Source organism: Castor canadensis, chromosome X, assembly GCF_047511655.1.
Source record: "Castor canadensis chromosome X, mCasCan1.hap1v2, whole genome shotgun sequence".
Taxonomy (NCBI): Eukaryota; Metazoa; Chordata; class Mammalia; order Rodentia; family Castoridae; genus Castor; species Castor canadensis.
The window spans coordinates 83,320,794-83,348,697 of NC_133405.1; the positions used below are offsets into that span (position 1 = coordinate 83,320,794).

At 47.8% G+C, this 27,904-nt stretch overlaps 1 protein-coding gene across 3 annotated transcripts; it reads right to left on the reverse strand.

Annotated features, from left to right (window-relative positions):
* Nalf2 (NALCN channel auxiliary factor 2) lies at positions 1 to 27,645 on the reverse strand. 3 transcript variants are annotated; one of them, XM_074062772.1, is made up of 5 exons: positions 26,604 to 27,645; positions 5,575 to 5,746; positions 5,107 to 5,169; positions 4,231 to 4,324; positions 1 to 97 (listed from the first exon to the last, which is right to left on the reverse strand). In XM_074062772.1, exons 1-5 carry the CDS (start codon positions 27,462 to 27,464, stop codon positions 88 to 90), a joined length of 1,200 nt encoding a protein of 399 aa, XP_073918873.1. In that variant the 5' UTR covers positions 27,465 to 27,645; the 3' UTR covers positions 1 to 87. The 3 variants fall into 3 exon arrangements, with proteins under 3 accessions (XP_073918873.1, XP_073918872.1, XP_020007783.2); XM_074062771.1 differs by lacking the exon at positions 1 to 97 and having other exon boundaries at positions 2,347 to 4,324; positions 26,604 to 27,643; XM_020152194.2 differs by lacking the exon at positions 1 to 97 and having other exon boundaries at positions 2,347 to 5,169; positions 26,604 to 27,639.
* Between the last annotated feature and the right edge of the window lie 259 nt (positions 27,646 to 27,904).

Below are 27,904 nucleotides of genomic sequence, written 5' to 3' on the forward strand. Positions count from 1 at the left end.
CTCTGCTGGTGGGGCCTGGGCTGAAACTCTCCAGGTGATTCTGATGCATGGCCAGGGCTGTGAGCCACTGCAGTCCTCCCTCCTCCTTCATGCTGGGCTGGAAGAGACGGAGTCTGGCTGCAGTCAGACTGACCTAAAGGTCCTGGGCCTGGCTACAGGGGGGAGCTCAGAAAGGCAGCTGCAGTGCGATGCAATGCTTGGTCCAGAAGTCAAAGGGTGACATAAGTCTCGTATGACTGCTTGCTTGGCACAGCCATTGTGTCCTGTGGATGTGTACCCACTCTGTTTTTGTGTGTAGTAGGTTAGAGAGGGACCTCTAGTCCCTTACCTCTCTTACTTATGCCCAAGGCAAAGAAAGCCTGCCTCGCTCCTCATGGACATGCAGTGAGACCAAAATGCTAATGTTATAGTGAGCATCTTATGGTTGTCTAATGCAAAAGGTCATGTTATCGTCTGGATATGTAATGTGTCTGTGTCCTGCTGTACTGCCAGCACCCAGCACAGTGCTGGGATATCATAATTGCACAATAGGTATATTTTGAATGAATAAGTCCAACACAGCAGGATGTAATAAGTGCCATGATTAAAGTACAGAGGAAAAAGAGATTGTTTTCATTTTGGGAGAGGGGGGATCTGGAAGTCTTCATAGTACAGGTGGCATATGAACTGGCCTTTGAAACCTAGGTAAGTCAGTAATGAAGCAGAGAAGGAGAGAGGGCATGCCAGGCAGAAGAAATTATGTGAGCCAAGGGCAGGAGGTGAGAAGGTGCAGGGCTCATTCAGGGAACAAGCAGCTGGCTGGGACATGAGTCCAGGAGCACTATGGTGGAAGATAAGACTGGCAGGATAGGACCAGAAAGCAAGAGCCTTGAGTGTCAATGCTCAGAACTTGCCACTTGATTCTACAGGCAGTGTGGAGCCATTTGATTTTCTTTTTGTCGTGTGTGCGTGTGCATGTGTGCGTGTGCGTGCGTGTGTGCGTGACAGAGAGAGAGAGAAAGCTGATGTTTTTGAGGAGTGTACTGTTCACTTTAGGAAGCTCCAAGATGGCATGAGTTCTCTCACAGAACATAAATTGAGTACCTCCAAAGTGCCTGGCACTGTGCTAGGTGGAGGATGGATTGGAGCCAGAGTAATTGGATGAGACATTAGTTGGACAATAGTCAGGCTATTGTTGTAGCACAGGAAAAAGCTACTAGGGGCCTGAAGTGCCTCAGTTGGGAGTAAGGGTGGAAAGAAGGGGAAGGATTTGACACATATTCCGGAGGGAGAATGACAGATTTTGGTGAGGTAGGGGTGAAGGAAGGAGAAGAAAGACTGAATGACTAATGATAAATAATAATTGTTGGCATTTGAGTGGCTCCTTTGTGCCAGCTGTCATGCCAAGTGCTTGTGGACATCATCTAATTCCCACAATAACCCTTTTGATAGATGAGGACAACAAGGCTCTAAAAAGTAAAGGAACTTGTCCAAAGTTATAGAAATAGGAGATGGTGGTATTAGGCTTTAAAACAGAGTCTGACTCCAGAGACCATGCCCTAACCTCCACACTCTGCTGCTTTGGGGGTTTCCTTTTCCCCATTTATGTGAGAGGTGTAGTGGCACAGGGCCATTTCTACTGCTCCTCTAGCAGTTCCTCCTGAGTACCCCGCACTCCTGTGATGGGAGATGGGCCTGGTGAAGCAGTGTGGGAGAGGAGGTTGACAGACTAGAACCAGAGGCTGCAGCAAAGGTGAAGAACTGATAGTCCCCCAGCCATGCAGAGCCTGTAAATATGTTTAGCCTGCATGGAGGGATTGTTTGATTGGTTAGCTGCTTTTCACAGTTGAGCCATCATTTGAGAACTAAGGGCCTTCATGTCAAAATCCTGAGGACTGGCTTCCCCTGAAGAATGAGATCTGGCAACAAGGGCACACACTCCCACAAGCCAACCTTGGCCTTGAGCTTCCCCCTCTCCATGTGCCCTGTAGTTCTCACCACTCATGGTTGAGTCTGCACTGTTCCTCAGCTTGGGCCACTTCTCTTCTTACACTTATCTGCCAGTGGTTAGATTTATGAGCTCCTCTCTAGAATGGCATGCTACAGAGTTCACCCTTTCTCATTTTCCTTCTGCCTCTACTGATACTGGAGTTTGAACTCAGGGCCTCACACATGTTAGGGAGGCAAGGACTCTACTGCTTGAGCCACACCTCTAGTCACAGTTTACCCTTCTGAGATTTGAGCTGATGGGCCTGGCGCAAAGTTAGCATCCTCTGGCCCCACCCCTTCCCCAGGCCCTAGAGTGTTTCCTGGGATAGCAAGGTGGATTCCACAAAACAAAGCCATGGAGAGAGGATTATCATCAAGTCTTACCATTTATTTCTTTATGGGGTTAAACAAGAGTAGAGAGGCCTCTGCCCCACAATGCAACAAAACAGAAAGCAGTACACATACAAAGACTCTCACTGAAACACATAGGCAGGGGTAAGAGGGCGGGCAGAGACAACTGAATCATAGCAAGGTAAGAGAGAAAGGGATGGCAACTACTAGGAAACCAGCTTGGAGACTCAGTCATAGGAACTAGTGCAAGAAAGTCCTACTCATGAAGCACAGTGTAGAAAATGGCATAAGAAAGCTGCCCAGATCTGCTGCCTGTGATGAAGGGCAGGGACAGCTGGAGAGGTGGTGAAAGGTTAGGGTGCTGGGGTGGATGGGGACAGTCAAATGACTTTGAGGTGGAGTGTGGTGCCCCTTTCCCTTGCCACTGGGCAAGGCCTTGGGCTGGTCTGAGCCAGGGGTCTCCTGGGCACTTGGTGAGGGGGAAGAGAGGATGGGAGTCTCCAAGGGCCCATTCCCAGGGGCCATATGGTCCTCCTTTGCTGCTCAGTCCCTTTTCCCCTCCTGAGGCTGCAGGAGTTAGAAGGCAGTAACTAGGGTCTCTCTGCAGACCAAGCCCCTGCCTTTCACTTATACATAAGTACATCTGGAAAGGAGCCAGCACCTCTTCCCCTCCCCAGCTGAAAAGAGCACTCTAGGGATGGGGTATGTGGCCAGGCCCAAAGTGCTGTGGACCAAATGGGAATGTGTGGGCAGGGCACAGGGCAGGGGGGCAGGGGACAGGGTGTGGGACATGAGAAAACTGGCAGGAAAGGACTTCCTAGGTTCATGAAACTGATTTGGGACCCAGTTGAGGCCCTTAAAGAGTCCTTCTCTACTAGGCAGGCCTCCCATTCATCCCTAATCCCCCTCCCAATCCCCTAATGCTACTCCAGGCCCACCCTTCCCTCTATCCATTAGCATCACATCCTAGGACACAGGTCCTTCTGGCACTGAAAGCCCCTGACCTGTCCCACCCAATTCTGGCTCCTGTTCTTGTCAGCTTTTCAATGTCCCAGGCAATGTGGCCTCCCCCTCCCAGTGGACCAGCACAAGGCTAATGGCCCCCAAGGGGCCCTTGATGCCTCTTCTCTCACCCAGCCCCCTAGCATGACTAAACAGTTCATCTCTCACCTAAGGGATGACAGCACATTATCTTTAATCAAAAGGGCCCCCTTGCCAGTCTTTGAACTTTCTCCAGCAAGAACAAGGGGTGACTGGAGAAAGGGACTACAGGGTGAGGAGTCTGGTTGTTCCAAAGTTGGGCTAGTAACCCAGGGGTCAGGGATGGGAAGAGATGAATACTCTTTGGTAGGCTGGGGATGGGGACAGGGTGAGAATGGGGGAGGCTCATCTCCAGAGAGCTCTGGGGCAATTCCACTAGGCTCTCCTTCATGGAGGCCTGGGCTAGGACAAGATGGGGGAGTATAAGGACCCAGGCCAGGCCTGACCCACTTGGGCTCAAGTCCCTCCTCCCCATGGAGATCAAAAATGAAAGGTCTTTGGCCCCAAGGCCAAGATCTCCAGGGAAAGAGTGGCCCTTGGGAGTATGTGCACCTTCTGTAAGATATGGCCCTTCAGACAGCGGCAGTCCGACCATGTGCCCTCAGCTTTCTGTTTTTCACTGGACAACTTAGCTCCTTATGCAACTCTCTCTGATTTGGGGGGCAGTTCTTGAGCCCACCTCAACATTAATCACCCACCTCCCCAAAGCCAGGTGGCAGTAGCCCATTTGTCCATCTCTCCAGGCCCTCTATCCACATCTCTCCTCTTCTCCTTCCTTATCTCCTTCAACACTCGTTCTATGCCCCTCATTGCCTAGGGTGGTGGGGCACAGCTTAACTGGGACCGCAACCACACTGCAACTGTGCGCACCTCATCTCCCAGCCTGACACTTTGCCCGTGATGGCCCCACGTAGGACAAGGTGCGCTGAAGTAGCAGGAGGGCAACTGCACTGTCTGCCGTCACCTGTAGGGATATGGGCAGGAGGGAATTAAGGATCTTGGCAACAAAAGGAATGCGGGGGGGGGACAACTTCTCCCCTCTGTGCCCCCAACATTCCCTGCAGGGCTGAGGCTGCACTAGCAGCCTCTTTCCCTGGGGTCAGGGCTTTCAGCAGGGGTGGGCAATTCTAGCCCCCACTCCTCCCACTTTTTTGCTAAGCCCCATAGGTGGGGCTTGGGAGGGGGCACCTGCTGCTCCTACTTTTTTCTCCTGGATGAGTTTTGCAGCTCACTGGGGCCCTCTGGCCATTCTGTTAGAGCTGCTTTTGGGGTGGGGGTAGGTTGGGGGGCGATTTTGGCCCCCTATTTCCCTCCACCCCCCACCTCGTCCTGCACCTCCCATGGGAGGAGCTCCCTCCCCCCCAACTGGGGGGGCTGGAGCTGATGTCAGTGTGTGGTGGAGGTCTGTCCTCCCTTGCTGCTGTCACTCTTCCCGTGTCAGGCCCTCCTCTAGGGCAGGCAGTGTCTCCAGCCCCAGGCCCCCACCACCCTGGTTGCTGGAGAAGGACACCATGGTATGGAGGAGCATGAGGACAAGGACACAGAGCCGGATCCTGCTGGGGCTGAGGCGGGAGCCCCCAGAGACCGGCAGTAGGGAGGGCTTGTGGCTAACAAGGCCTGGGGGGTCATGGCGGGGGTGGTAGTGGTGGTACTGTTGGTGGTAGTGGTGGAAATAGGAGTGGTGGAATTGCTGGTGGTGGGTTTTGGGGGCCTCAGACTCCTTGAACTTCTTCTTCTCCGACTCACAAGAGACCCACTGCACGTCACAGCACTTGGTTTCCGGCCGCTTTGGTGAAGTATCCAGCAACCCTGCCAATGGATAAGGAAGGTGGGGTGGGGTGCTCAGGGAATTGGTGATTCTGTCTTACCTGGAGAGGAGATTTTTCAAAGCTGGGGGTTGCTCAGGTAACCCTATGCCAAACTTCTTTCTCCTTGGCCCTCAGCACCTTCCCTTCCTGAGCCCTTATCTCTTGGGGATCCAGCCAGTTTCTCCAGGATAACTTCCTGCATGGGCATATTCTGAGTAGACATGGCTACTTTGGTCTTTTTTCCTATTTCATTTGGGCCCAATCTGGGGACCTTGCTGCCCACTCCTCCAGCCACTGACCTCATTCTAACCTGACAGTCTCGTTGTCCTCTATGCTTCTATTCCCCTGACCTGGTGTCTACCCTGGGCCCACACCTCCTCCCTCTTTCCCAGTGCCCAGCCTTTACCTGTGCAGATAAAGCCAGGGAGCCCGCCATACACCATTTCCTCATTGTCGGGGAGGATAAAGGGGCACCGGGTCTGTACCTCCAGGCAGTATTGCTTGCAGGGAACCCAGCGCTGGCATTCCTGCTGGGTCACGCTGAAGTATTCTGAGCACAGCCAGGCTTTGTAGACAGCCTGTGGGGGAGAGGAAAGAGCATCAGCCCAAGTGACAGCTCCTTCTCACCTCAGAGGAGAGGGATGAGCAGGTATACCTGTGGTCTCTCAACTGAGCTTTGCTAATCTAACCCCAGGATCTAAGGGGTGGAGAAGAAAGGTTTGGGCCAAAGGTTCTATACTCTACCTTAAGATCTCCTATCTTGTAGCCAGGGTTTCTGAATTCATCCAAGGATTTGTTTGTTGGCAAAAATCACAAAATTACTCCTATGTCAGGGTAGAAGGAGCTTTACCAATCATCTCATCCAAGCCCATCATTTTACACTAAGTTCAAAGAGGTGTTCGTGGTTACTTCTATATAATGAGGCAAATTTCAGTTCTATTCAATTTGGCTAACATTTTCTTGGCTGATAGTACTGAGTTTCTAAATTCAAGAAAGAGATGGAGAGAATTATCCTTGCTCTACCTCATTAGAGTATTGTGTGGATCAAATAATATGGCATATATGAAAATGTTCTATAAACTCTAAAGGGCAATACAAATGTGAGGGCTTATTTTGAATAAAAACAAGAATCTTCCTTACCAGGTACCACATGTGCCTTTGAGTTCTACTTAATCCATGGTCTGTCCTGCTGGCTTCAGCCCTGATGTGGAGCAAACATAATGGACAGTGCTCCATTGCTTTTGAAATCTTTGCTTTGCTCCTTCACAGGTATGCTTTATGTCCCTCATCTAGCCCACCCCTACCAGACACTTGGTTCTAGCTAGAAGGGTTCCCTGGTTTACCTTCTGTCTCCCTCAAGCCCAGAATTTCTCAACAGCAATGCTACTGACATTTTGGGTTAGATAATTCTTTATTGTTTGGGTTATGCTATACATTGTAGGATATCTGGCCTCTACCCACTAGATGCCAGTAGTATTTGCCCCTCTCTCTTATTGTGACAACCAAACAAATGTCTCCAGCCATTGTCCAATGTCTCCTGGGGAGTTCACAGTCACAACTTTGTGCAGGTCACCATCACCTAGATAACAGTAATGATCATATCCTATCTGGCCTCCCTACCTCCACTCGTGCTCTTTCTAGTCCATTGTCCACACAGGAGTAAGCATGGTCTCAAACTGCCATCAGATTGTGTTTCAACCTTGCTTTAAACCCTTCAATGTATTTAGACTAAAACTCAAACATCTGAGCAAACTTCAAACCCCTGGACAGTTTTGCCTGTTTCTCTCCAATCTCATTTTCTACCTTCCCTTCTCATTATGCTCCACAGAGGTTTTCTTTCTTTTTCTTGAACGTGCCCTACTTCTTCCTACCCTGCAGCCTTGGCACATGCTATTCTTTTGACCTGTAATGTTCTTCTTCCCACTTTTAGCATAGATGGATCCTTCTCATCTTTCAGGTCTCAGTTTAGATGTAATTTGCTCAGAGAGGGTCTCACTGGCCACTCTACCAGAGGATGCCACTCTCACTATTCTTTTATTAATTGTTTCTTCACTGCAAGTATTACTTTGTCTTCATCCTTGTTTTGCCTCTGTCGACTCCATTAAAATGTGACTTGTTTATAGGCAGACATGGGTTTGCCTACTAACCACTGTGTACTCAGCATAGCATACATTAAAAAAATCTGTTTATTGACTGACCATGGTGAGTGAATGAGGAAAGACCTCCCATCTTCATGGAAATTCAAGTTTTATGGGTAGATACATCTAACTTGAACTGTGGCATATACTCTATACTATAGGAGAGGTCAAACCATGGATTATTGGATGGAAGCAAGTAGAGAAGCTGGGAAAGATTATAGTGAGGGGATTATAGTTGAGCTTGAACTCCAAGTAGGATTTTATAACTAGGATGGGTAGAGATGAGGCTTAAGCAAACACAAGGAGGTGAACGAAGCATGGTTTGGTAAGAGAATAGAGAATGGCTGTGTATGAATATGATGGAAAGGGCACCAATCTCCTGTTCATGGACATTTAAGTGCCTTCTGAGTTGTCACTATGATAAATAATGTTCAAGTGGGTATCTCTGCATCTCTTGCACACTTGTCTTCAACTTTACATAAATTCCTAAAGATGAAATTATTAGGTTAAAATGTATCTGCAAAGGAATGAGAAAGGAGTAAAGCAGGGTGGAACAGAACAAGCAAAGGTAAAAGGCAGGGTAAGAGAGAGCTGGTAGGGGAGTAAAGGAGTGCAATAAGAGAGAGGCTTAAGGGGTAAGACGGAATGGTAGCAGGGTAAGAGAGTAAAAGAGCAGAGATGTGTAAGGAAGAGAGGGTAATATAGAGTGGGAGTTTAAAAGGTAAGATATGGTGGTAGGAAAAACAGGGCTGAGAAAGCATGGAAATAAGAGATGAAGGGTGTAAGAGAAGTAAATGGGTAAAAGGGGGTGAAGGTGAGAGAAGGGTAAAAAAGTAGGAAGATAAGAGCAAGTGGAGGCATGGTGGGGGTAAGATGGTGTTAAAAGGGGTACTGAGAGGAGGAGATAAGAAAGTGAGTGAGAAAGATAAGGTAAGAGAGATCAAGGGTGAATAAGAAGGAACCAGGGTAGATGAGAACAATGGAAGCTTAAGAAAGAATTGGTAAGAAAGAGGGAAAGGAGATTAGAAGGGGGGAAGGAGAGATAGAAAGAGGCAGGAAAGAAAGTGAAATCATAAGAGTGGGAAGGGCCCCAGAATTGCCAAGATGAATCTGTCTACAGCCTCTGCCCCTATCTCCTGCAGTCTGGACCCAGAGTCCACCTTACTTTCACCTCAAGCTGTGTGGAATCAGCCTCCCCACCCAGTGTCCATGGGTGGGGCTGGGGCTCAGAGGGCCCTGTGAGAGTGTCCCTGGGCTCTTCCAGATCAATGCTCCTGCTCCTTAGATGAGGAAGCCCCAGTGGCATTCCAGCCCTCACAGGCGACTGCCCAGTAACAGACTATATAGAGTCTTGGGACTCCCCTCATCTGCTCCCAGAGGGAGGAGAGATGAGGGAGGGGAGAGAGGTAGCCTGACAGTGGGAGTATGGCCTTTCTCCTTAATTAGCCGACCCCCCTAGTCCCCACACCCCCAGCCAGAGTCACCATGGCAACAAGTGGGTGAGCAGATTGCCTGGGGAGGACACCAGGCCTGTGGGTGGTGAGGCAGGAACAGACAAGGAGCTAATGAGGGGAATGGAGGAAGAAGAGCAGAGCTCAGAGGCAATTCAATTTCTTGGCCTCACAGTGGGCCAGCTGAACCATTGCTGGTTCACATCCTTCAAGGTGGCTTGGGGCCTTCTTAGGTAAATGATCTGGCTCTTAGTGCTACCCCTGGGGCAATAAGCCCACCAGACTCTGTAGCCCTGTTCACAAGACAGTCCTCTAGATCTTGCCCTGTCTCACCAGTCACACAGGGCACTCATCTAAGAGAAAAGGGAAGGACCAGGAACGCCAGGCTTAGGAGGGCTATGGGGCTTGCTGGCAGTAAGACTTGCAGGAAATAGGAGGAAATGTCTTAGAACCAGGTAACAGTCAGCTGGGAAACCTGTGGAAATGTTTGCTCTCCAGTTTTTCAACTCTGGCTGCATATTGGACCCACCCAGAGAGCTTTTAAAATGCTTGGCTCACATCACACCCTGACCAATAAAGTCAAGAGTCCTTGCAGATAGTTTCACAAAACACCTCAGGCAATTTTAGTATGCAGCCTGGGTCAAGAACCATCAGTTTAGTCTTACTTTACCATTTTACAGATGGAAAATCTGAGGCCCAGAAAAGGGGAAGGCCTTGTTCATCTACAGCCACATAAAACAGTGGCAGAGGGAGGAACCTGAAATCTGGTTTCATGACTCCAACTCCAGGAATCTTCCTACTGAACCACCCTACTAGCAACTAAATTCTAAATTTAGGACAGGACACAGGGGCCTGGATAAGGGAGAAGAGCTGAGAGACCAGGCGTGCTCTGGAGTATCAGGCTCTTCAAATTCCAGCCATGGTGGGAAAGGCTTCTCCATCACGCCCTGTTCTCTGGGCTGGACCATCCTAGATCCTTGAGGTAGCAGGGGGAGGGGTGGGTAGAGTAGGGTAGGAAGCTCTGACCTGGCAGTGCTCTCCTTTCTCCACCTCAGTCAGGCCACCACCGCTGGGCTCAATCAAGTTCTGGCTGCTACAGCCTAGTTGCTATGGGAACTGGGAGGGGAAGAAAGGAGGGAGTAATTTGAGGGAACACCAATTAACCCAAAAAGGAAGCTGGGAGGACTGTCCCACCCTCCTCCCAGATGGGCAGTGGAGCCACTCCTGAAATGGGAGGGGCAAGATAAAAGGGATCTCCCCCCACTTGGGCTCTGCAGTTGCCAGTTTAGGAAGGAGTGGGAGGACCTGATTGACCTTACCCTTCAGCACCCTGGCTTGCAGCCCTGGCCAGGGCACTCTAGTCCCTACAATCCTCTAAACAGAAATGCCTGATTTCACTGAGTGCCGTGTGAATGCATACTCTCACACAGGACTCAAGACCCAAGGGATTAGAAAGAGGAGTCTATTCTATCCTGAGCTCCTTGCTTTGGGGACTGAAAATCTTCCAGAGAGGAGGGGGCTTCAGTTTTTGCCAACCAGGAAGTAAGGAGTTTTTTTTTCTTGAATTCTAACTTGCTTCCCTCCCTAGGGTCTGTTTCCCCATCCAAATCCTCCCTATAGACCTTCCCTTCATGGCTGCTTGTCTTCTTAACGTACCTCTGGGACCCTTGGCCAGGAGCTATAGCTGCAGTGCCTGTGGAAGCAAAGCAACAATGGGCTTGGGATGAAATCCACTGTCTGCAAACACTGCTGTACAAAAGTAACCACCCCACCCCTAGATTTTACCCATGAGGAAACTGAGGACCAGAGAAAGGGATTGCCTTGGTCAAGTCACAGACATGCAAGAAATCAACTACAATCCAGGGAGGCACCCTAACAGCTAACCCCATGCCTCTTTGCACTGCATCCACCAGCGCACCTAGAATTGTGTGAGGGACCCTGTTGGGCATGGTCTTAAAAGAGTCAAGTACTCCTATTCTTGACTCTGAACTTTCAAAGATTTGGATCAGAACAGAATGAGACCAATTGCAGTCTCTCCAACCAGAGGAAGAAGACTGTGGATGTAATTCTGGGGACAGCCATAGTTCATGGGGTTTGGCAGAGTCAGAATAGGATTAAAGGCATTATAGGGCAAATCCAGGTGGATGATAGGGCTTTATTTAAGTGGCTATAAAAATAAGCAACAGCTGTCCTGCTTCTTAGAATGAGCAGTCATGAGACAAAGTGGTCTGGCCTGGTCTGGCGAAAAGGTAGGGGAGATAGCTGGGGAGGTGGGTGAAAACCTAAATCCAGTCCAGTTCTAGAGAGCCCTTGGGCCTCCAAGCCTTTTACAGCATCTGCTCAAAGGCTTGGTGGGTCCAGCCTGGCTAGGGATGGCCTAGTTGAGTAGTATCAGGGACAGTTCTGAAGAGACCTAAGGTGATTCGTGTCAATTAGGTAAGCAGAGGAGACGGGTTCATAAGTGGTCCAGAATGGAAAGGACGATGATAGTCATCACTCCACCATTCTACCCAGTGGTGGAATTTCCATTCCAACATCACTGCCAAGTGGTATCCAGCCTCTGATTGTAAACCTTGTCACAGAAAAACCCATTCTCTCTTAGGGCAGCCCGTATCTCAGACAACTCTAGCAGTTAAAGATGTCCCTCCTCCTTTAGAGGTGAGATAATGCCTCCCTGTGGCACATTCACGTTTCTTATTTAGCACATGTTTCTTACTAGGCACCATACAGAACAGTCACCTTCCTGTCACTCAGGCCAGCCCTGCAAATATTTGTAGACTTCTCTGAATAAAGTCTCTTCATTCATTTGTTCATTAACATCTTCTGAGTGCCTGGCACTGTGCTGGGAGCTACAGGTAACAGGGATCAATCAGACGATTCCTGTCTTCAAAGAGCAGGGGAGATACCATGTGAAGAATCAATCATTATAAGTCACTGTGGTAAGTAGTATGTACTTGGTATAGTGGTAGCACTGTTTTGAAGGCTAAAGGCCAGGAAAACATCTACATGTGGGAGAGGCTTGAGTTAGGCTTTGAAAAAAAGGAGTAGAAGTTCAAGGAAGGGAATAAAGTACACCTCAAGAAAAGGAATCAGCAGACATAAAGGCAAGGAGGTGTGAAATAGTGCTGGATTCAGATTCTGTAAGTAGTTCAGTGTAACTAGAAGGTGTAAAGGGGATTTGTGATGGAACATGAGGCCACACAAGAAGACCATGACTATATTAATATGCTCTGGATGCTGAGGCGGAAATTGGTTTCTTCCTAAAGGCAATGGATGGCCTTTAATGGGTTGTAAATAATTGCTTATTTAAAGGTTACTTATGCTGAGCATGGTGGCACAGGCCTGTAAGCCCACTACTTGGAAGGCTGAGACAGGATACCAAGTTCGAAGCCAGCCTGGGCAACTCTGTGAGACCCTGTCTCAAAATAAAGAAAAAGGGAAAAAAAAGATTATCATTTTTGTGAACAACTTTTTAGAATTCTGCAGAAAGTGTGAAGGATAGAGTATAGACATCAAGATTGGAGGCAGGGAGACTCTTTAGGAGACTACTGCAACAATTTGATGATGAGAACCTCAACTAAGGCAGTAGCAGCAGATTTTAAAAACTGGAAGAAAGGAGGGGATATGAGAATGGATATTAAGAGGTGGTCCACAAAGGATTACCTACAGATATGGAAAATGAGGGAGACGAAGGGTCTAGGATAACCCAGGTTTCCAGCTTGGGTGGCTGTATGAATAGCAGTTTTATTTAGTAAGGAAAGAAAAACAGAAGGAAGGGTAGATTTGAGAATGAAGAAGACAAATTCAGATTTTGGTCAGGTTGACTTTGAGGCAGTGGGACATAATAGTCTGGCTCAGGACAGTCTGAATAAAGGTTTCAGTTATTGGGGTTAAGGAGCTAGTCATGAGGAACACAGTAGGACTACACTTTCCTGTTTGAAATTAGGCATGGCCATATGACTTACAAAGGCCAATCAAAAGTAACTTGAAGGGAGGGATTACTTCTGGGGAGAAGCTTTAAGGGCTGATAATGATTTGCCACATTTTCTTTCTTCTGCTTCTAGCTATGCAAACAAAGTTGCGATGGCCTCTCTACTACCCTAGGTGTTTTGGTGACTATCATGAAGAGATGCTTGCTGCTGACCTGTTTTAGACATGTATCATGAGCAAGAAATAACCATTTTTTGGCTAAGCCTCTGATATTGGTTGCTACTTGTTACTATAGCAAAACCTAGCTCACCCTGAAACAGCAACAGTAGAAGCCTTGAGAGTAGATAAAGAAAGGGATCAACAGTGGATCCCTGGAAAACATTAACATTTAAAGGGAAGGAGGAGGGAGGAAGTTGCATGAAGATATAAAAGTGGTTTAAGAGACTGGAGGAGAGTTGGGGGTCTAGTTCATTTGTAAAGCACTGGTCTAACATGCAAGAGGCCCTGGGTTGGAGCCCTAGGACCACAAACAAAATGAAACAAAATAACAAAACAAAGCAACAAAACCCAGGAGACTGGAGGAAAAACAGAGTGGCATTCTATAAATTAAGAGAGAAGAGAATTTCAAAGACTAGGGAGTGGTCAGTAAATAAGGATTTACATAGATGAGAATATACTGGTTTGGGAAATTAAGAAGCAGTTTCATCATGGTGAGAGGTTTCAATGGTGCAGCAGGGGCCAGAAGCCAGACTGTAGTAAATTCATGAGAATATGAAAAGAGAAAAACAGAGATGGTTGTATGTAGACTACACTTCCAAACAGTCAAACATCCCCAGCTTTTTGACTATATAATTTCCAGTCCTCTCATCCATATGGTTGTTCACATTCACAAAAGTCCCTGTTTTTCTATGTCTTTTGCAACTGAACACACAACCCTAGAAGTATTAGTCCTCCTGTCCTAGAATCTGTTTCTGTTAATGCAGCCTGAGATCCCATTTGCTCTCTAGGGGGACTACATAATACTCTGCTGATAACTCATTGGAGGTGGGGAGGGGAAGGCCTGCCTGAAGGGTAAGACCAAAGAGATGGCCTAATTCAAAGTTCCAGGACAGAGTTCAAGCCTTCTGGTGAGGCTTCTGGATAAATTAAACATCTGTAAGACTATAGGCTCTTTGAGGATAGGGATTGTATCTTACAATGCACATATAAGAAAGATACCATTGCTCCCAGGATCTCAAAGGGAGTTGGTGGAGGATATATATACATGAAGGTGTTTGCCAAGTACTTTAAAAATCAAGCTTCCAGCGACTAGCCCAGACTGGAGTAAGGAGAAGAGCTCTAAGAAAAAAAATGAAAATGGGTTTGAATGTGTTTTTATGGATTTTCATGAAGAAAAGTCATAGAAAACCATGCAAACAGGAAAAAGGAGAGGCAATTATTAACTCCAAGAAAACAAGTTGACCAAATAGTCTACATGACCTAGCTGTACACAATATTTATAAACTTAATAATGTAAAAAAGTTACACTGTTAAAACCAGAAATTGTGAAATGCCGATATTGGGTATATGAGGAGAGGGGAAGCATGTTTGCACATATGGTGCTGCTGTAGTAAGAGCTAAATTCTCCTCTAATCAGATAAAAAAGTCAATAGGTACTTAAAAACAGAAAAACCAAGAGCTAGCATATTGATATGCCATTTAGAAATGTGGACATATTTAACTGAAGAGTGAAGCTCTAGGGTGAAACAGGGCTACTATTTCATTGACAAACACTGACATATAATTTAAACACATACAGAAGCTACAAGCATACCTATATATGAGATAGATATATGTATGGAAGTATATATATATATTATACTTTGTCTACTTACATGTGTGCATATATACATATATACAGATAGATAGATTATTTTAAAGAGAAAAATCAAGAAATAGCAATATTAGCACAACATTTAGGAATGTGGAAGTAAATAGCAGAAGAAACACTCAAGAGATTTTCAAGTATCTAACTCTGAACAGTAAACTCAGGGGTGTGTGTGACACCCACACATTTGTATATTTGTAGCTTGTACATGACTTTAAAAGTATAAAAATATATTACTTTGATAAAATGAAAATTAAATAAAAACTGATCTGCAGTCACAAATCTCAAAAGCAACATAACAGAATTCCTAAAACATGACCTGACTAATGTCAGCCCACATGGCCCTGCACTAGAATCCTGTCCTTCCCTGCCTTGCCCTCAATCATCTACTCCATCACCAGTGTCTGGGTCATGGGATTGGTCCAGGTGAGCTTAACAGGCCAACAGAGCTAATGAGGACTCCCGTAGCCAAAGAGAGTAACTACAATGAAAGGAGGAGAGCTTTAGGGTCTTCTGTGCACAATGATTGTGCAGGTCACCACAGAAGTGCTGTTTAATGTGACAGTGGCAACTGTAGCTTCCTTTAAGTTGCACACACCTTCCCCTCCTAGGCATGCCTGTTTGCCCAGAAAGCCATTTCTAGCCTTCTACACAGATTACAATGAAACCAGCTCCCTGCCCTGCCTTACCTCCTTTTCCCAATGCTATGCCTTGCTAAGTAGATGAGAGGCTGGGGAGAATAAAGACCTGATCTCTGGTTATGACATGAATGAAGGACTTTGGGGTACTTTTTTCTCCCTCTCTGCCTCTTCCTCTCCCAGCTAAGCATATCTTTTCACTTACTCACTAGACTCTCCCTAGTTGCCTTCTAGCTCCCAATCTTCCTCATCACAGACACTTTACTTCCTGTTCCCAAGACACCTTTTCCTACTCCTAAGCAGGTCACCTTAGTGTTATGAATTTCAATTGGGTATTAAGCAATCGTTTGGATTAAACACATCTAATTAACGATGAGAATAATAGCTACCATTTATTAAGTGCTTACTATATGCCAGGCTCTGTTCTAAGCACCTGATCCTGACATTTAACAACTCATTTAATTCTCACAATCACCCCCTGAGGTAGAGACAGATTTTTATGGATAAGGACAGGGAGGACCAAAGAGTTTGAATAACTTGCCCAAGGCCCATAGCCAGTAATAATAATAATAATAATAATAGTGGTGGTTAGCATTTCTTGAGCATTTTCCACCTCACAGGCGCTGTGCTCTTAAGGGATTGACATGATTTAGGTAATTTAAGCCTCATAATGACCCTATTTCTTAGTTTTGAAGGTGAAGAAAGTGAGGTTCCAGGAGAGATTAAGGAATACATTCAAAGACTCAACTGCTACTTTACAGGTTTCAAAGTGGAATTTGAAGTCAGATTTACCTGCACTTCCATGCCCAAACTCTTATATATCATACTTGGGATATTCCCTTCAGTTAACTACCATCATGGAAGCTTACCACTCAAACAAATTTCTTTTTGATGGAATTTCAGGTCAAGTTGGGGAGAAGTTTCTATGCTTAGATGGAGAGTGGTGATTTTCTAAAATCAGTGTATTCAGCCCATTCCCCATATGAGTAAGGTTTTCGTTGTAAGTGTGTGTGTGGCGGGGGGGGGGAGACTACAAATGACCATTTCTATTCCCTTATCGAAGTATTTCTTCCTTACTTTCCTCTATTATTATTTTTTTTTGGCAGCACTAGGGTTTAAACTCAGGGCCTCATGTTTGTTTCCACATGAGCCACTCCACCAGCCCCTACTTTCCTCTAAACACATATACAAACATACTGCTTTGCTTCTTCCATGCCCACTAGCTTCCCACCCAGAGCCCAAGGCTCTAATCTATGGCAACTGGTGCAGGGAGGGAAAGCTGTCTCTAGTAGGAAGTGTTTTATTGCCCTAGGACATGAAATCTTCTGTTCCAAGTCCTACCATCTGGGGGCTTCTGGAAAAGTCTTGCCCTGGAACTCTCCAATGCCAGAGTCCATTCCACTGGAAAAGTCTCAGGACAGCTACATGTCCATTCCATGTCATTTTTCTACCGCTTATCTTATAAATGGTATTCAAGAAACCTTTGCTCCAGCCAGATGGAGAGTTAGTCAGAGCTGGGTTCAGATTCTGTCTCTGACACTGTTTAGCTGTGTGAACTTGAACAAATCATCAGTAAGGAGGCAGGGACTCAGCCATTAATTTGCTATGTGACTGTGAGCCAAGTACTTTCCCTCCCTGAATCTCAATCTGTATCCAAGAAGATCGTCACTACATAGGCAGTATGGATGGTGGGAAGACAGAATCAAACATCTTTAAACTCATACAGCCCTGTAGTCAAAATCCCAGGTGTGCTCTTACTAGTAATAAAACCTCAGACAAGTTACTTGACTTCCCTGGTCTGCAAAATAGAGATAATAAAAAAAACCTACTCTTTTTTATAAATGATGTCTGTAAGGCAATAGTGCAAAGCTTTACGTATAGTGTATGTACACCATCACACACTGGTATTCAAAGCCCTGGATTTGACCTTGTTTCAAATCCCAGCTCCAAATCTTATTAGCTGATGACCTTGAGCCAGTCATTTGACCTCTCTGAGTCTGTCTTCTCCACTGGAAAATGGGGATAATATATATGCATTTCACAAGGCAGATATAAGAATTAAATAAGATAAAGGATATGAAATGCCTGGGATTGTTCCCTTCCGTCTCATTCTTTCTTTTTAGCTCTAAGATGCAATAACAAATTTTAAAAATCTGATACAAATATAATTAGAAAAGGCTAATATTAATACATATAAAGGAGTATGTACAAATCAGTAAGAAAAAGCAGAAAACATGAATAGACAATTCACAAGCAGGCAATACAAATGGCCTATAAACAAGAAAAACAAATGTCTGACCAAAAGAATGCAAATGAAAAGCCAATACACTCTATTGTTTTTTAAAGTAAGTTAGTCTCACATTTTTGGTGAGGGTATAAACTAAAGTAATCTAATAATTTCAAAGAAATTTCGTAATCTATGTTAAGAACATTAAAAAGGTTAATACTATTTGATTCTGTAAAGCTAGTTCCAAACTTCATCCTGCAGAATTAATGTTTCTGCATCCATTTGTATCAAAACAAAGGAAACAAAATGTCATTTTGTGTGTAGATGTTTATGTAACCCTAGAGAAAGGGGTGGAAGAATACAAACAAAATTGTTAACATTGGTGACCGCAGGGCAGTGGGACTGGGAGGCAGTGAATATGAGGATTATTGTTTTCTTTATAAACCTCTGTACTGTTTTTATTTGATATAATGAGCGTGCATTATTGTGTGATTTGAAAAATTCAGCAAAGTAGAAAAATAAGAAAAAATGATTAAGATAATGTTTATTAGAAAAAAATCATAGATCTGACATAAGCTTATAAACAGAGATATTCATCATAGCATTATTTATAATAGTAAAAAGGTGTAAGTAAAGACAGGTACACACTGTGATCCCAGTATTTGGGAAGATGAAGCAGGAGGATTGTAAGTTTGAGAACAGCCTGGGCTAAAAGTGAGACCCTGTCACAAAAACAAAAACAAAAAAATGGAAAGTTATATAAATATCTAATTAGTAGGGGACCAGTTAAGTAAATTATGTAACAGTCATGTGACAGAATATTGTATACTCAAGAAAATTTATGGGCTGGGGGTGTGGCTCAAGTAGTAGAGTGGTGAGGCTCTACACCACCAAAAAGAAAAGAGTGATATCTCTGAATATGTAATTACATGGGAAGGTACTCAGTGTACAGTTAGTTAGAAAGAGCAGGGTGAAAAACTATATAGACTATGTACAAGTATATAATCATACCAGGATGGCTATTATTAAAAGAACCCAGAAAATAAGTGTTGATAAATATGTGGAAAGATTGGAATTCTTTTGAAATGTGGCAGAGTATAAAACGTAATGTAATTGAAAATGGAAAGCGGTTCCTCAAAAAGTTGAGCATAAACTAAGTATAGTGGTATACTCCTGTAATCCCAGCACTGGGTGAGGGGTTTGAAGCAGGAGGATCACAAGCTCCAAGATAGTCTGAATAGAGAGCTCCAGGACATCTTGAGGTAGGTACATAATGAGACCCTATCTCAAAAACAAACAAACAAACAAACAAAAATATAGAATTATCATCTGATCCAGCAATTCCACTCCAGAGAATATCCAAAAGAACTCAAAGCAGGGACTCAAACAAATATTTATACACCAGTGTTCATGGGAACTTATTCACAACAGCCAAAAAGGTAGAAATAATCCAAATGTCCACCAACTAATGGCTAAACAAAATTCGACACAGGCACACAATGACATATTATTCAACCATAAAAATGAATGAAGTACTGATATATGCTATAACATGGATGAACCCTGAAAACAGCATTATAAATGAAATAACCCAGACAAAAAGGGATAAATAATGTATGACCCACTTATATGTGGTACCCAGAATAGTTAAATTCATAGAGATGGAAAGGAGATTAGTGGTTACCAAGGACTAGAGGGAGAGAGCAATGGGGAATTATTGTTTAATGGGTACAGAGTTTCTGTTTGGGAAGACAAAAGTTTTAGAAATGGATAGTGGTGATGTTCTACAACTTTGGAAATGTACTCAATGCCACTGAACTGTACACTTAAAAATGGTGAAAATGTTAAATTCTATGTTATATATATATTCTAATGCAATGAAAAAACCCAAGTGTCTCCGGGAACTTTTTCTTATTATATTTTTATTTTCCAGAATTTTTCAAAGATTATTTTTTGTAATTGGGAAAAATTTTTTAAAAGGATTTCAAATCTATAACAATTTTGAAGAATTAACTTGGTTGGAAGATTTCATCAAATTCAATACTAAACAGACATGTTCACCTTGCACAAGTCAGCCAGGTAGCCCCGCTCTGCTTAAAACCAAACAAGATAGGAAATGCTGGTAACACTCATACCGCCAAATGTCTTCCAGGCAGAACTTGATGGGTTGACACTTCCTTTGCCCCCTAAGAGAAGCCTAAGGCTGGGGCTCACCAAAACCTTGGCATGGATATTGGACATTCAAATCCCAGAACAGGTCTCAGTAGGCTCTGAGGTGGCAAGGTCTCACTGCATTTGTTTTGCCTCCCAGCTCTACTAGTACATGCTGGAGGTGAGGTGGAGGGCTCTGGCCTGCACTAGGCCTGCTTAGGTCACCTTCTCCCTTCTTGCCCTGGTTGATCCTTCCAGCAAACTGGGGCTGAGAATATAACAGAGACACTTGTCTCTCCAGGCAAGAGAAGCGCAGCTCCTCCTTTCTTCTTTGCAGAGCCTAAAAGGAGGGAGCAAAAATTTTCCTTACTCATGCCCATCCTCCTGTTGCTATTCCAGGAGGATACCAATGATCATTACTGGGTCTCAAGGACAAGAGACTGGAATCTTGAACAAAGAGGATGCTAGTGGGTCCTCACTCTGGATCTGAGCTGCTAAGCTGCCAAAAGGCTCTGCTGATCCTCCCCTCCAGTCTGACCAGCTTCTCACCTAGGCTATCCATAGCCAGCTGGACATTGCCTCTGACAGGTGGAAGAGATTATTAACATCTTCTTTATATTGCTGTACACCAGAGAAAGAAAAGATCCTGCCTTTTAGTTACATAGCTTGGGAAGGTCATTTCTGCTCGCCTCAGTTGTCTCATTTGTAAAATGGGGGATAATGGTAGTACTTGCCTGTTAGGATTATTGTCAGAATTAAATATTCATGGACACATATAAAGCTCCCCGCATCTCATAGGCACTCAAAAGCTTGTGGTTTTCTTTTTCCCTTTCCCTTTCTCCTTTGGAGACAGTAGGCTTCATCTTCTGGCCCAGAAACTTGTGGCTCAGATTCCAGCTCCTTTTTCCAGAATCTATTCAAGCAGGAGCTTTGGCCTGGCAATCCCTGTCACTCTGCAGTAACTCCTTCTCTCCCAGGGCCAGCTCACCTGGTACTCTTTCTCTCCCCTCTAAGCACCTAGCTGGCTCAATGTCCCAGAAATTCTGACTTCTCTGAATCCCCTTATTCCCAAGGACAAAAGGCTGATCTGGCATGTCTGTCCTCTTGTATAGACTCTGGTCTGTATACCTGTAACCATAGGAATGCAGATATACCCATTCCAGAGAAATCTCCTGGGGTCGTGTTGGAGAATGGTGCTTCTGGGGGCCCAGATTTGTCCCCAGAATCAGAGTCCGTGCCTGGCTTTCACAAACATCTACAGCTGGAGTTCATATGGGACTAAGAGGGGAGTTAGGAGGGCAGGTTAAATGCCCAGTTTGTAGAGGCATGCTGCAGGTAAACAGCCTTGAGGGAGAAAAGTTTTTCTAGGACAAACTCCTACTCCTGAGTCTGAGGTGTCGGTTCTATAACCACCCCCCTACCCCCGCACCACAAGAGTGGGTGTACCCTTTTCCTGAGGTACTGATGTCTGCAGAGGGCGCTGGCATACACCCACATGACTTAGAAGCACCTTCTTATGTGTTCATAGATCCTTGGTCCTCCTTTGATCTCAGCCCCACCCTCTGTCTTCCCTTTCCTCACCCCCACCTCCACCATGTTCAGCAGACTCTTCCAGCCAGACCATGCTACTGAGTGGGAGGTTGCTGGGCTCCCTTCCTCCCCTTAACACCCCCCACCCCCATCTTTAGGAGATACCAGTATATCCTTCCTGGAGGTTCCCGTTGCTATGGTGACTATAGTAGTCAGGCACCAGCCTGCGGGAAGGATGGGAAGTAGCCATGAAGACTGGGGGATGTGTGTGTCTGTATGAATGTGTCTATGTGTCTGTGTGTATACATGAACACATGCACATGTCCACCCTGAGTAGAGAGGGAGAATGGAGAAAAAGAGGAGAAAGAAAGCAGAGAGAGGAGGAAGAGCAGGAGGAGGGGGTTGAAGAGGTGGAGAGAGGGGAAAGGGGCACAAGGGAGGCTCAGAAGATGAAAAGCAGGGCAGGAAGAGAGATGGGGATGAGGGAGGTGAAGTGTGAGTGGAATGTGAGGGATGTGAGGGGTGAGAGGTGAGGGGCATGGAGGTGTCAAGGGCAAGAGGTGCAGTGTCAAGGAGGTGAGGTAGGGAAGCCAGAAGAGGGTGGGAGGTCTGGGGTTAAAGTTGGGAGGAATGAGAGTGGGAGATAGAGGAGTGGCATGAGAGAGGCCCATAGTTAAGAGAGCAGCAAGGTGGGGAGGGGGATAAAGGACCAGGGTGGAAGGGGTGGAGGTAAGGTTGGGGAGAAGCAGAGGAGTGTGGGCACATGGATAAGGGTTAGAGAATGATGTGTGAGTGTGGTCTGGGAAGGGTCTAGGGTGATAAATAGAAGATTGGGCAGGTTGCAGAGCAGGGTATATGAATGGGCTAAAATAGGTTGGGTGTGGGCTAAAATGTGGGAGGAACATGGAGATGGTGGGGGATCTGGAGAGGTGTGTTTCAGCATGAGATCACTTTGCCACTCCAGGCTTAATCCACTATGTCCTTGTCCTAGCAATAAGCATTGCCTCTTTTCTGTCTAATTCTGGGTTCCTGTCCCTTCCCAGAACTCCATGCTCACTGAAGTCCTCAGTGATGAGGAGATGAGCTCCTGTGGAACTGGAGGCCCCTCCCACAGGGTCAACTTTGCCATGGTTCCTAGGAGGCAGCTTATTGACTGCCTCCCCCTTCTTCCACCCCCAAATGGGACCAGGACACATTTTCTGGCTTTAAGAGCTCTGGTCAAGGAGTAGGCTGGTGGGGCAATGGTCCTTGCCTGTCAGTTTGGGTGACAACAGGGACCACTGGCCAACTTGGGGCTCTTGCCCTTTGCCCAGAGTTCCCTGTTGTCAGCACCCCTCATACCCAGCATTAGCCCAGAGTCCTGCTTGGCAGGAAAACTATGGCAGGTGGGAGGAGAAAGGAAGACAGTGAGGCAGAAACAGCTGCTAGTCGGAGTGGAGGAAGAGCAGGGCCTCAGCGGGTATGGGCAGAAGGCAAGGCACTGGCTCTGGCAGCACCCCCGCCACCTTCTCCCCATGTGTGGGTGTTGAGGTCCAATCTCCTTCCCATCCCTCCTCACCCAATGCTGCTGTTCAGGGAGCAGGCTCTGCTCATGGGTCTAAACTCTGTGCTGAAATAGACCTCAGAGGTCACCTGGTCCAACTCCCCCCATAATGTGGTATGAGTCACCTCTATAGCATTTCTGCCCAGGGATCCACTTGTATCAGGCCAGACATTTCCTGGTTGCAAAAGCTCACCTCCTCCTAAGGCAGTCTGTTCCTTGTTTGGAACATAAAAACTGAAGTGAGCACCTCTGATATGCCAGGCCTAGATAATGTGCAGGCTTCTCATTCATAATGACCTCACATGGGGCTGTTGTGATGAATTAGCCCCATTTTACAGATGAGAAAAACAAGGCTCAGAGAGTTGAAGTCCAAAGCTTAAGAGTACCCTGGTAAGAAATAAGGAACACAGGACTTTCTAACTACAAAGTCCCTCTGGAGTCAAGCAGGGCATGCTTCATCTTTTGTATCAGGACAACTCTTCCACAGAGTGAAGTCCAAGACCAGACCACATCCTCCTGAATCTCCTCCAAGTCAAACTGCTCCAGGAGAACTTGAGTTCCAGCCTTCTCCTCAGCTTGGTCAGTGTGACACCCACAACCAAACATGCAGTCTGTCAGGGGGCTGTGGGCCAGTTCAGAACAGAGGAGAACATCACATCCTCCCTTACTCTAACCTTTATCAGTGCTACTGATGGCTGCTAAGACAGCTGAGACTGTCTTCTCCTTGGGCCTCTAGCCCCTCTGGATGAAGAACTATGAGAGCACAGGCCAGGGATCTGCTTCCATCTCCACCACTCCCCTGAGTCTGACTGTTCTGAATTGAGAGCAGGAAAGAAGCTGAGGTGGGGGACAGGCAATGAGAAGCAGTAGGGGCATGGCATGATTGCAAGGATAGAAAGCTGGTGGGGGTAGTGAGGTGGTTGTCCAGTAGCCCTAGGCAGGGCCAAAAGAGGGTTAGGACTTGAGGGTACACAGGGAGATAAGGGAAGGGGGAAGTATGGCCCTAGGAGCTGGGAGAGGCCAGGATGGGGATGGGCATCAGCCTGCCTGAGCTAACATCGCCCTGCTGTGCGAGAGGAAGTCAGTCACACATTAAGGAAATGTTGCAGCTAGTACTAAATTGGGAGGTGTCACAGGCAGCAGTGAGGACAGGTATGATTCGTGGGGCCCTGTGTGGCCCAAAACAGGGGCAGACATCATGAAGGAAGAGAACAGGGTTTCTAGGGCCACCCAGGAAGGATCTGACTGAGGCACTCAAAACAAGGGCCCTGGGGACAGAGGGTTACCTGACTTTAGAACCAGGCTCTAGGTTTGGTTTTTAGAAGTAGAGGAAACCTCCTCATTTTGCCCTGGGGCTGTGGGTTCTCTACTTAGGAGGACTCTGAGGGTGGGACATCATCTCCCAAGGATCCCATTTGTGGGAGGTGGGCAGGAGGGTTTCGAGCCCAAGAACAGACTAAGGGGATGGGCAAAGAAGGCTGCGAGGAAGGGTGGGCCAAGAAGAGAGAGGGCTGCAGGAAGGAGGGGAATGGGGCTGTCTTTCCCCTTAGTGCCCATAACACAGATGGATTTAAGAGCTCTATGGGTCCAGGCCTCAGTTGAGTGAGAGCTTTAGAAGAGGTGGGAAAGATAGGAAGAGAGCTGAGGAGCTGGCACTGCCCTTCTGCCGGCACAGCAGGCAGCAAGAAAGCAGGAGTAGTTCACTTGCTTGCAGGAAAGAGATAAGGAGAGGAAGGAGAGGAGGGAGGGCCTTGGGGAGCTTGACAGGAGGCCATGGGCTTAGCACTGGACCACACAGGTTGGAGTCCTGGCACTTCTGCTCACTGGTTGAGTGACCTTAAGGAAAACTGTTTGGTTCCTCTGCATCACAATTTCTTCATCTCTAAATGGGCATTTGTGATCGCATAACATATGTGAAAGGGGTTGAACCCCCTAAGCATTAATTCAATATTGGATGTTAAATTCTTATTTTAAAATACTATTAGTTACACTTTCCCACTTAAATCTCACAAAAGACCCTGGATGTGGGAAGAGCAAGAATTATTATTCCAGTTTAGCAAATGAGGAAATTAAAGCGTAGAGAAGTAAAGTGACTTGGCCAAGGTCACATTGTTAACAAATCATACGAGTGATAAGGCCTCCTGAATCAGAGAGATCAGATGTCTTCTCCTACATCAAACTGCTTGGTAAAAACAATGTGAGGGATTATTATTGAATGTGAGACCAGATGGACCTTGAAGTCAACTGTAACATGCAGAAAACCCCACGGGAAAGTTGTGGAGTGGCTCTCATTCAACATGATGATTGAGGAAAAAACTAGTGGGGCCATGGGGTTGTAGAGAGGGCCACAAATGACAGAAACTCTTTATTCTGTCTTCTAGTGGACCATGTCCCACTGATCCCACTGAATGTATGTGTCTGTGGCAGACATGGAGGGTATGAGCCTCTATATGATAAAACGTGTCTTTCTTCATGTGACAGTACTTCCGCCTGCATGTCTCTGAATCCATGGGGAGGTGTGTGTGTGTGTGTGTGTTTCACAGTGTCTGCTTCTATGGCACAGTTTGTGGATATGATGACCTCTCTGTATCTCTGTGTGACTTTTGCTGAGGTAGTGGTCGTGGTGTATGGCTCTGTGTGTGTGTGTGTCTGTCTGTCTGTACACCTTTAAGAAGTGGAATATCTCATTTGGTAGTGTGAGTGAGGCAGTGAGTCAGCTGAGGCTAAGGGAGGCGGGAGGAGACTGCTAGGTTACGAGAACAGGAAAAGGGAGAAGGGGAAAGTGAAGTCAGGATCAAGGAGCTACAGCTTTCCTCCTTGATCCTCTGTCCCAAATCCCTACAGAGCCCACCAAGAGCACAGGAGCCTTACAAAGTCCATAGGGGCCATTTCTCTTCACATGGATGTGAAGAGGCACTTTCTGCCCCTCCCCAAGCATTGGAGGGAGATGAGCCAGGACAGGAGGCAACCATCCCCCTGCCCAGCTCTTGGGCCCCAGATCAAGAATGTGTGGTGCCACCACTCCACCTGGTCTCCTTGTCACTTGACCCTTTGACCTTGCTGTTCTCTTTCCTCCCCAAAACAGGCCACCTGACCAGGACAGGAGGACAGGACAGTAGCATCAGGTCCTAGATGTTTACAGCCCCCATCCACCTACTGTCCAGAACAACCCTGCCAAGGGTCAAGAACTTTCTCAACCCTTCAGCTCTTCCCAAGGCAGGCCTGTTCTGCAGCTGCCTTGCCTCTTGCTTCCTCCAGATGCCTGTGCCTAGCAGCCAGAAAGCCAGCTTTCCCTCCACCACCACCCTGGGGCACTGGGAGTTTTGTAATGCACCAACCTTCTGTGGCCCTTCCACAGGCTTATGTGCACTGTGCCCTGCTCCTTCCTTTGTCAGAGGACAGGAGCCTGTAGTGTCTCTCCTTGGGAGAAGACAGGAACCCCTGGGCTTGGCCGGCCTAGGCTCTGGCCAGCCATCTCAGGTCATATAAGGTCAACAGTGTGGTGTGCCAGATCACCAGGAGTGGCAGAAGCTGAAGGGCGAGGATTAGGTTCCTCCGACTTTTGGCCTTCCCCCTACACGGGTCCAAGGATGTTCAATTCCGGCCGGGAAGGGGGGCAGGCAGCTGACTTGATGATGGAGGCTGGTGGGGAGGGAGCACAGAAGCGCTGGCCAGCCCAGGGCCAGTGACCCCTCCCTCCTCCTGCCTGGGCGGGGCGCCAAGAAGGCCCAGCCCTAAGATGCCCAAACCCCAATCAATACAAGTTGGCCAGGTGATTACCTGCCTTGATCCCTGCGGCCCCTTCTCTGTGGAGGGGTCCAGGGTGGCTGTCACCGTGTTGCACTGGGGATGGTGGGAGTGGTGGGGTGGGGAGAGAGGGAGACCTTTTTGCTCCGGGCCCCCGCCGCCTCCATCGCCGCCACCCAGGCAGTTACTGTGGCTGCGGCCGCCAGTCCCTACCTTACAGCCTTTCGTGCAGGACCGGATTGAGTACTCTTCTGCCTGTAAGTATTTATGCAGCACGAGGTCGAACTCGTCATATTTTTCCTGAGCATGTCGGTCCAGTCGCTGGTACGCCTCGATACAGTTGCTACATGCCTCCCAGGCCCCGGAGCCCGGGCTGGCCACGACGGCCAGCAGGTCCCCCAGCAGGGTGTCCAGACTGCAGTCCAGGCTGTCGGGGCGGTCCATGCCCAGCAGCAAGTCCCAGACCGTGTAGGTGTCGCAAAAGGAGAGAGTGAAGTTCCGAAAGTGGCCTTTGAGCAAGTTTTTTTTGGCGTAGGGGAACTCGGCCGGGGCACGGGAAGGGGAGTCAGGGGGCCGCAGAGGGGGAGCCGGGGTAGTGGGTTCAAAAAGTCTCTGCAAAGATTCCAATTTGGTGCAAGCTGCGTCCAGCCCCGTGGGCTCGGGGATGCCGCCGCAGACCGGCCCGGGGCCGGCGGCGGGGGCGGCTTTGGTCTGGTTGCTGTATCGGGGGCCGCAGGCGCCCGGGGACGCGCGGGGTTCACCAGGCGACGGCGGCGGCAGCGGCAGCACCGCGCGAGGAGGCACCGGCTGCCGCTCCCGGCCGGCCCCCCAGGGCGGTCGCATGGCGCTGCTCAGCTCTCTGGCCCGGGGCCGGGCCCCCGCGCACAGCCACAGATGGTCAGCAAGCAGCACGGTGAAGAAGAGCAGGGACGCCAGGGACAGTCGCCATCGCTGCGCCCGCTCGGAGTCGGCGCAAGGTTTGTCGCTTGGCCTGGGAGCCCAGCAGCAGCAGCAACAGCAGATAGTCAGCGCGGCGGCGTCTTTCCCCGGCCACATCCAAGCGCCCCTGAACATATTTCAGGGGGGGGTCCGGGCTGGAGGGAGTAGGCAGGCGCGAGGCCGGACGGCCGTCTCGGGCTGGCGGGCTGCGCACCGCTCCGCGCTTCTCGGCGCCGTCCAGGCTCTACCTCGGGGGCCGCATGGTGAGGCAGGCCGGCCGGCCCGGGGCCCCGCTCAGGCCAGAGTCGCGGGGCGCTCTCGTGCCGTCCCCGCGTCCCTCCCGCGCTCCCTTGCTCGCAGCCGGGGCGCCGCCGCCCGGCCCGCTAGGCGCTGCCCGGCGTCCCGGCGGGGGGCGGTGCGGGGCACTGGGGCGGTGGCGGCTGCGGCTGCGGCGCCGCACTCCTCATAGTGTCGGGCCCCTCAGCTGCCCTCCGCTCCGCACCACTTCACTCCGCGCCGGCAGCCGCCCGGCTCGCACTCTGTTCCGGCCGTCTCGGCTCAGCGCTGCTCTGCGC

What these genes read in the sequence shown, in the direction of transcription:
- Nalf2 (XM_020152194.2), bottom strand. Translation starts at nt 27,464, where the DNA reads ATGTTCAGGGGCGCTTGGATGTGGCCGGGGAAAGACGCCGCCGCGCTG. An exon ending in CCTGCACGAAAGGCTGTAAG is followed by an intron (nt 5,747 to 26,603) that starts GTAGGGACTGGC and finishes TCTCCCCCACAG; the next exon opens with GCTGTCTACAAAGCCTGGCT. An exon ending in CCCTGGCTTTATCTGCACAG is followed by an intron (nt 5,170 to 5,574) that starts GTAAAGGCTGGG and finishes ATCCATTGGCAG; the next exon opens with GGTTGCTGGATACTTCACCA.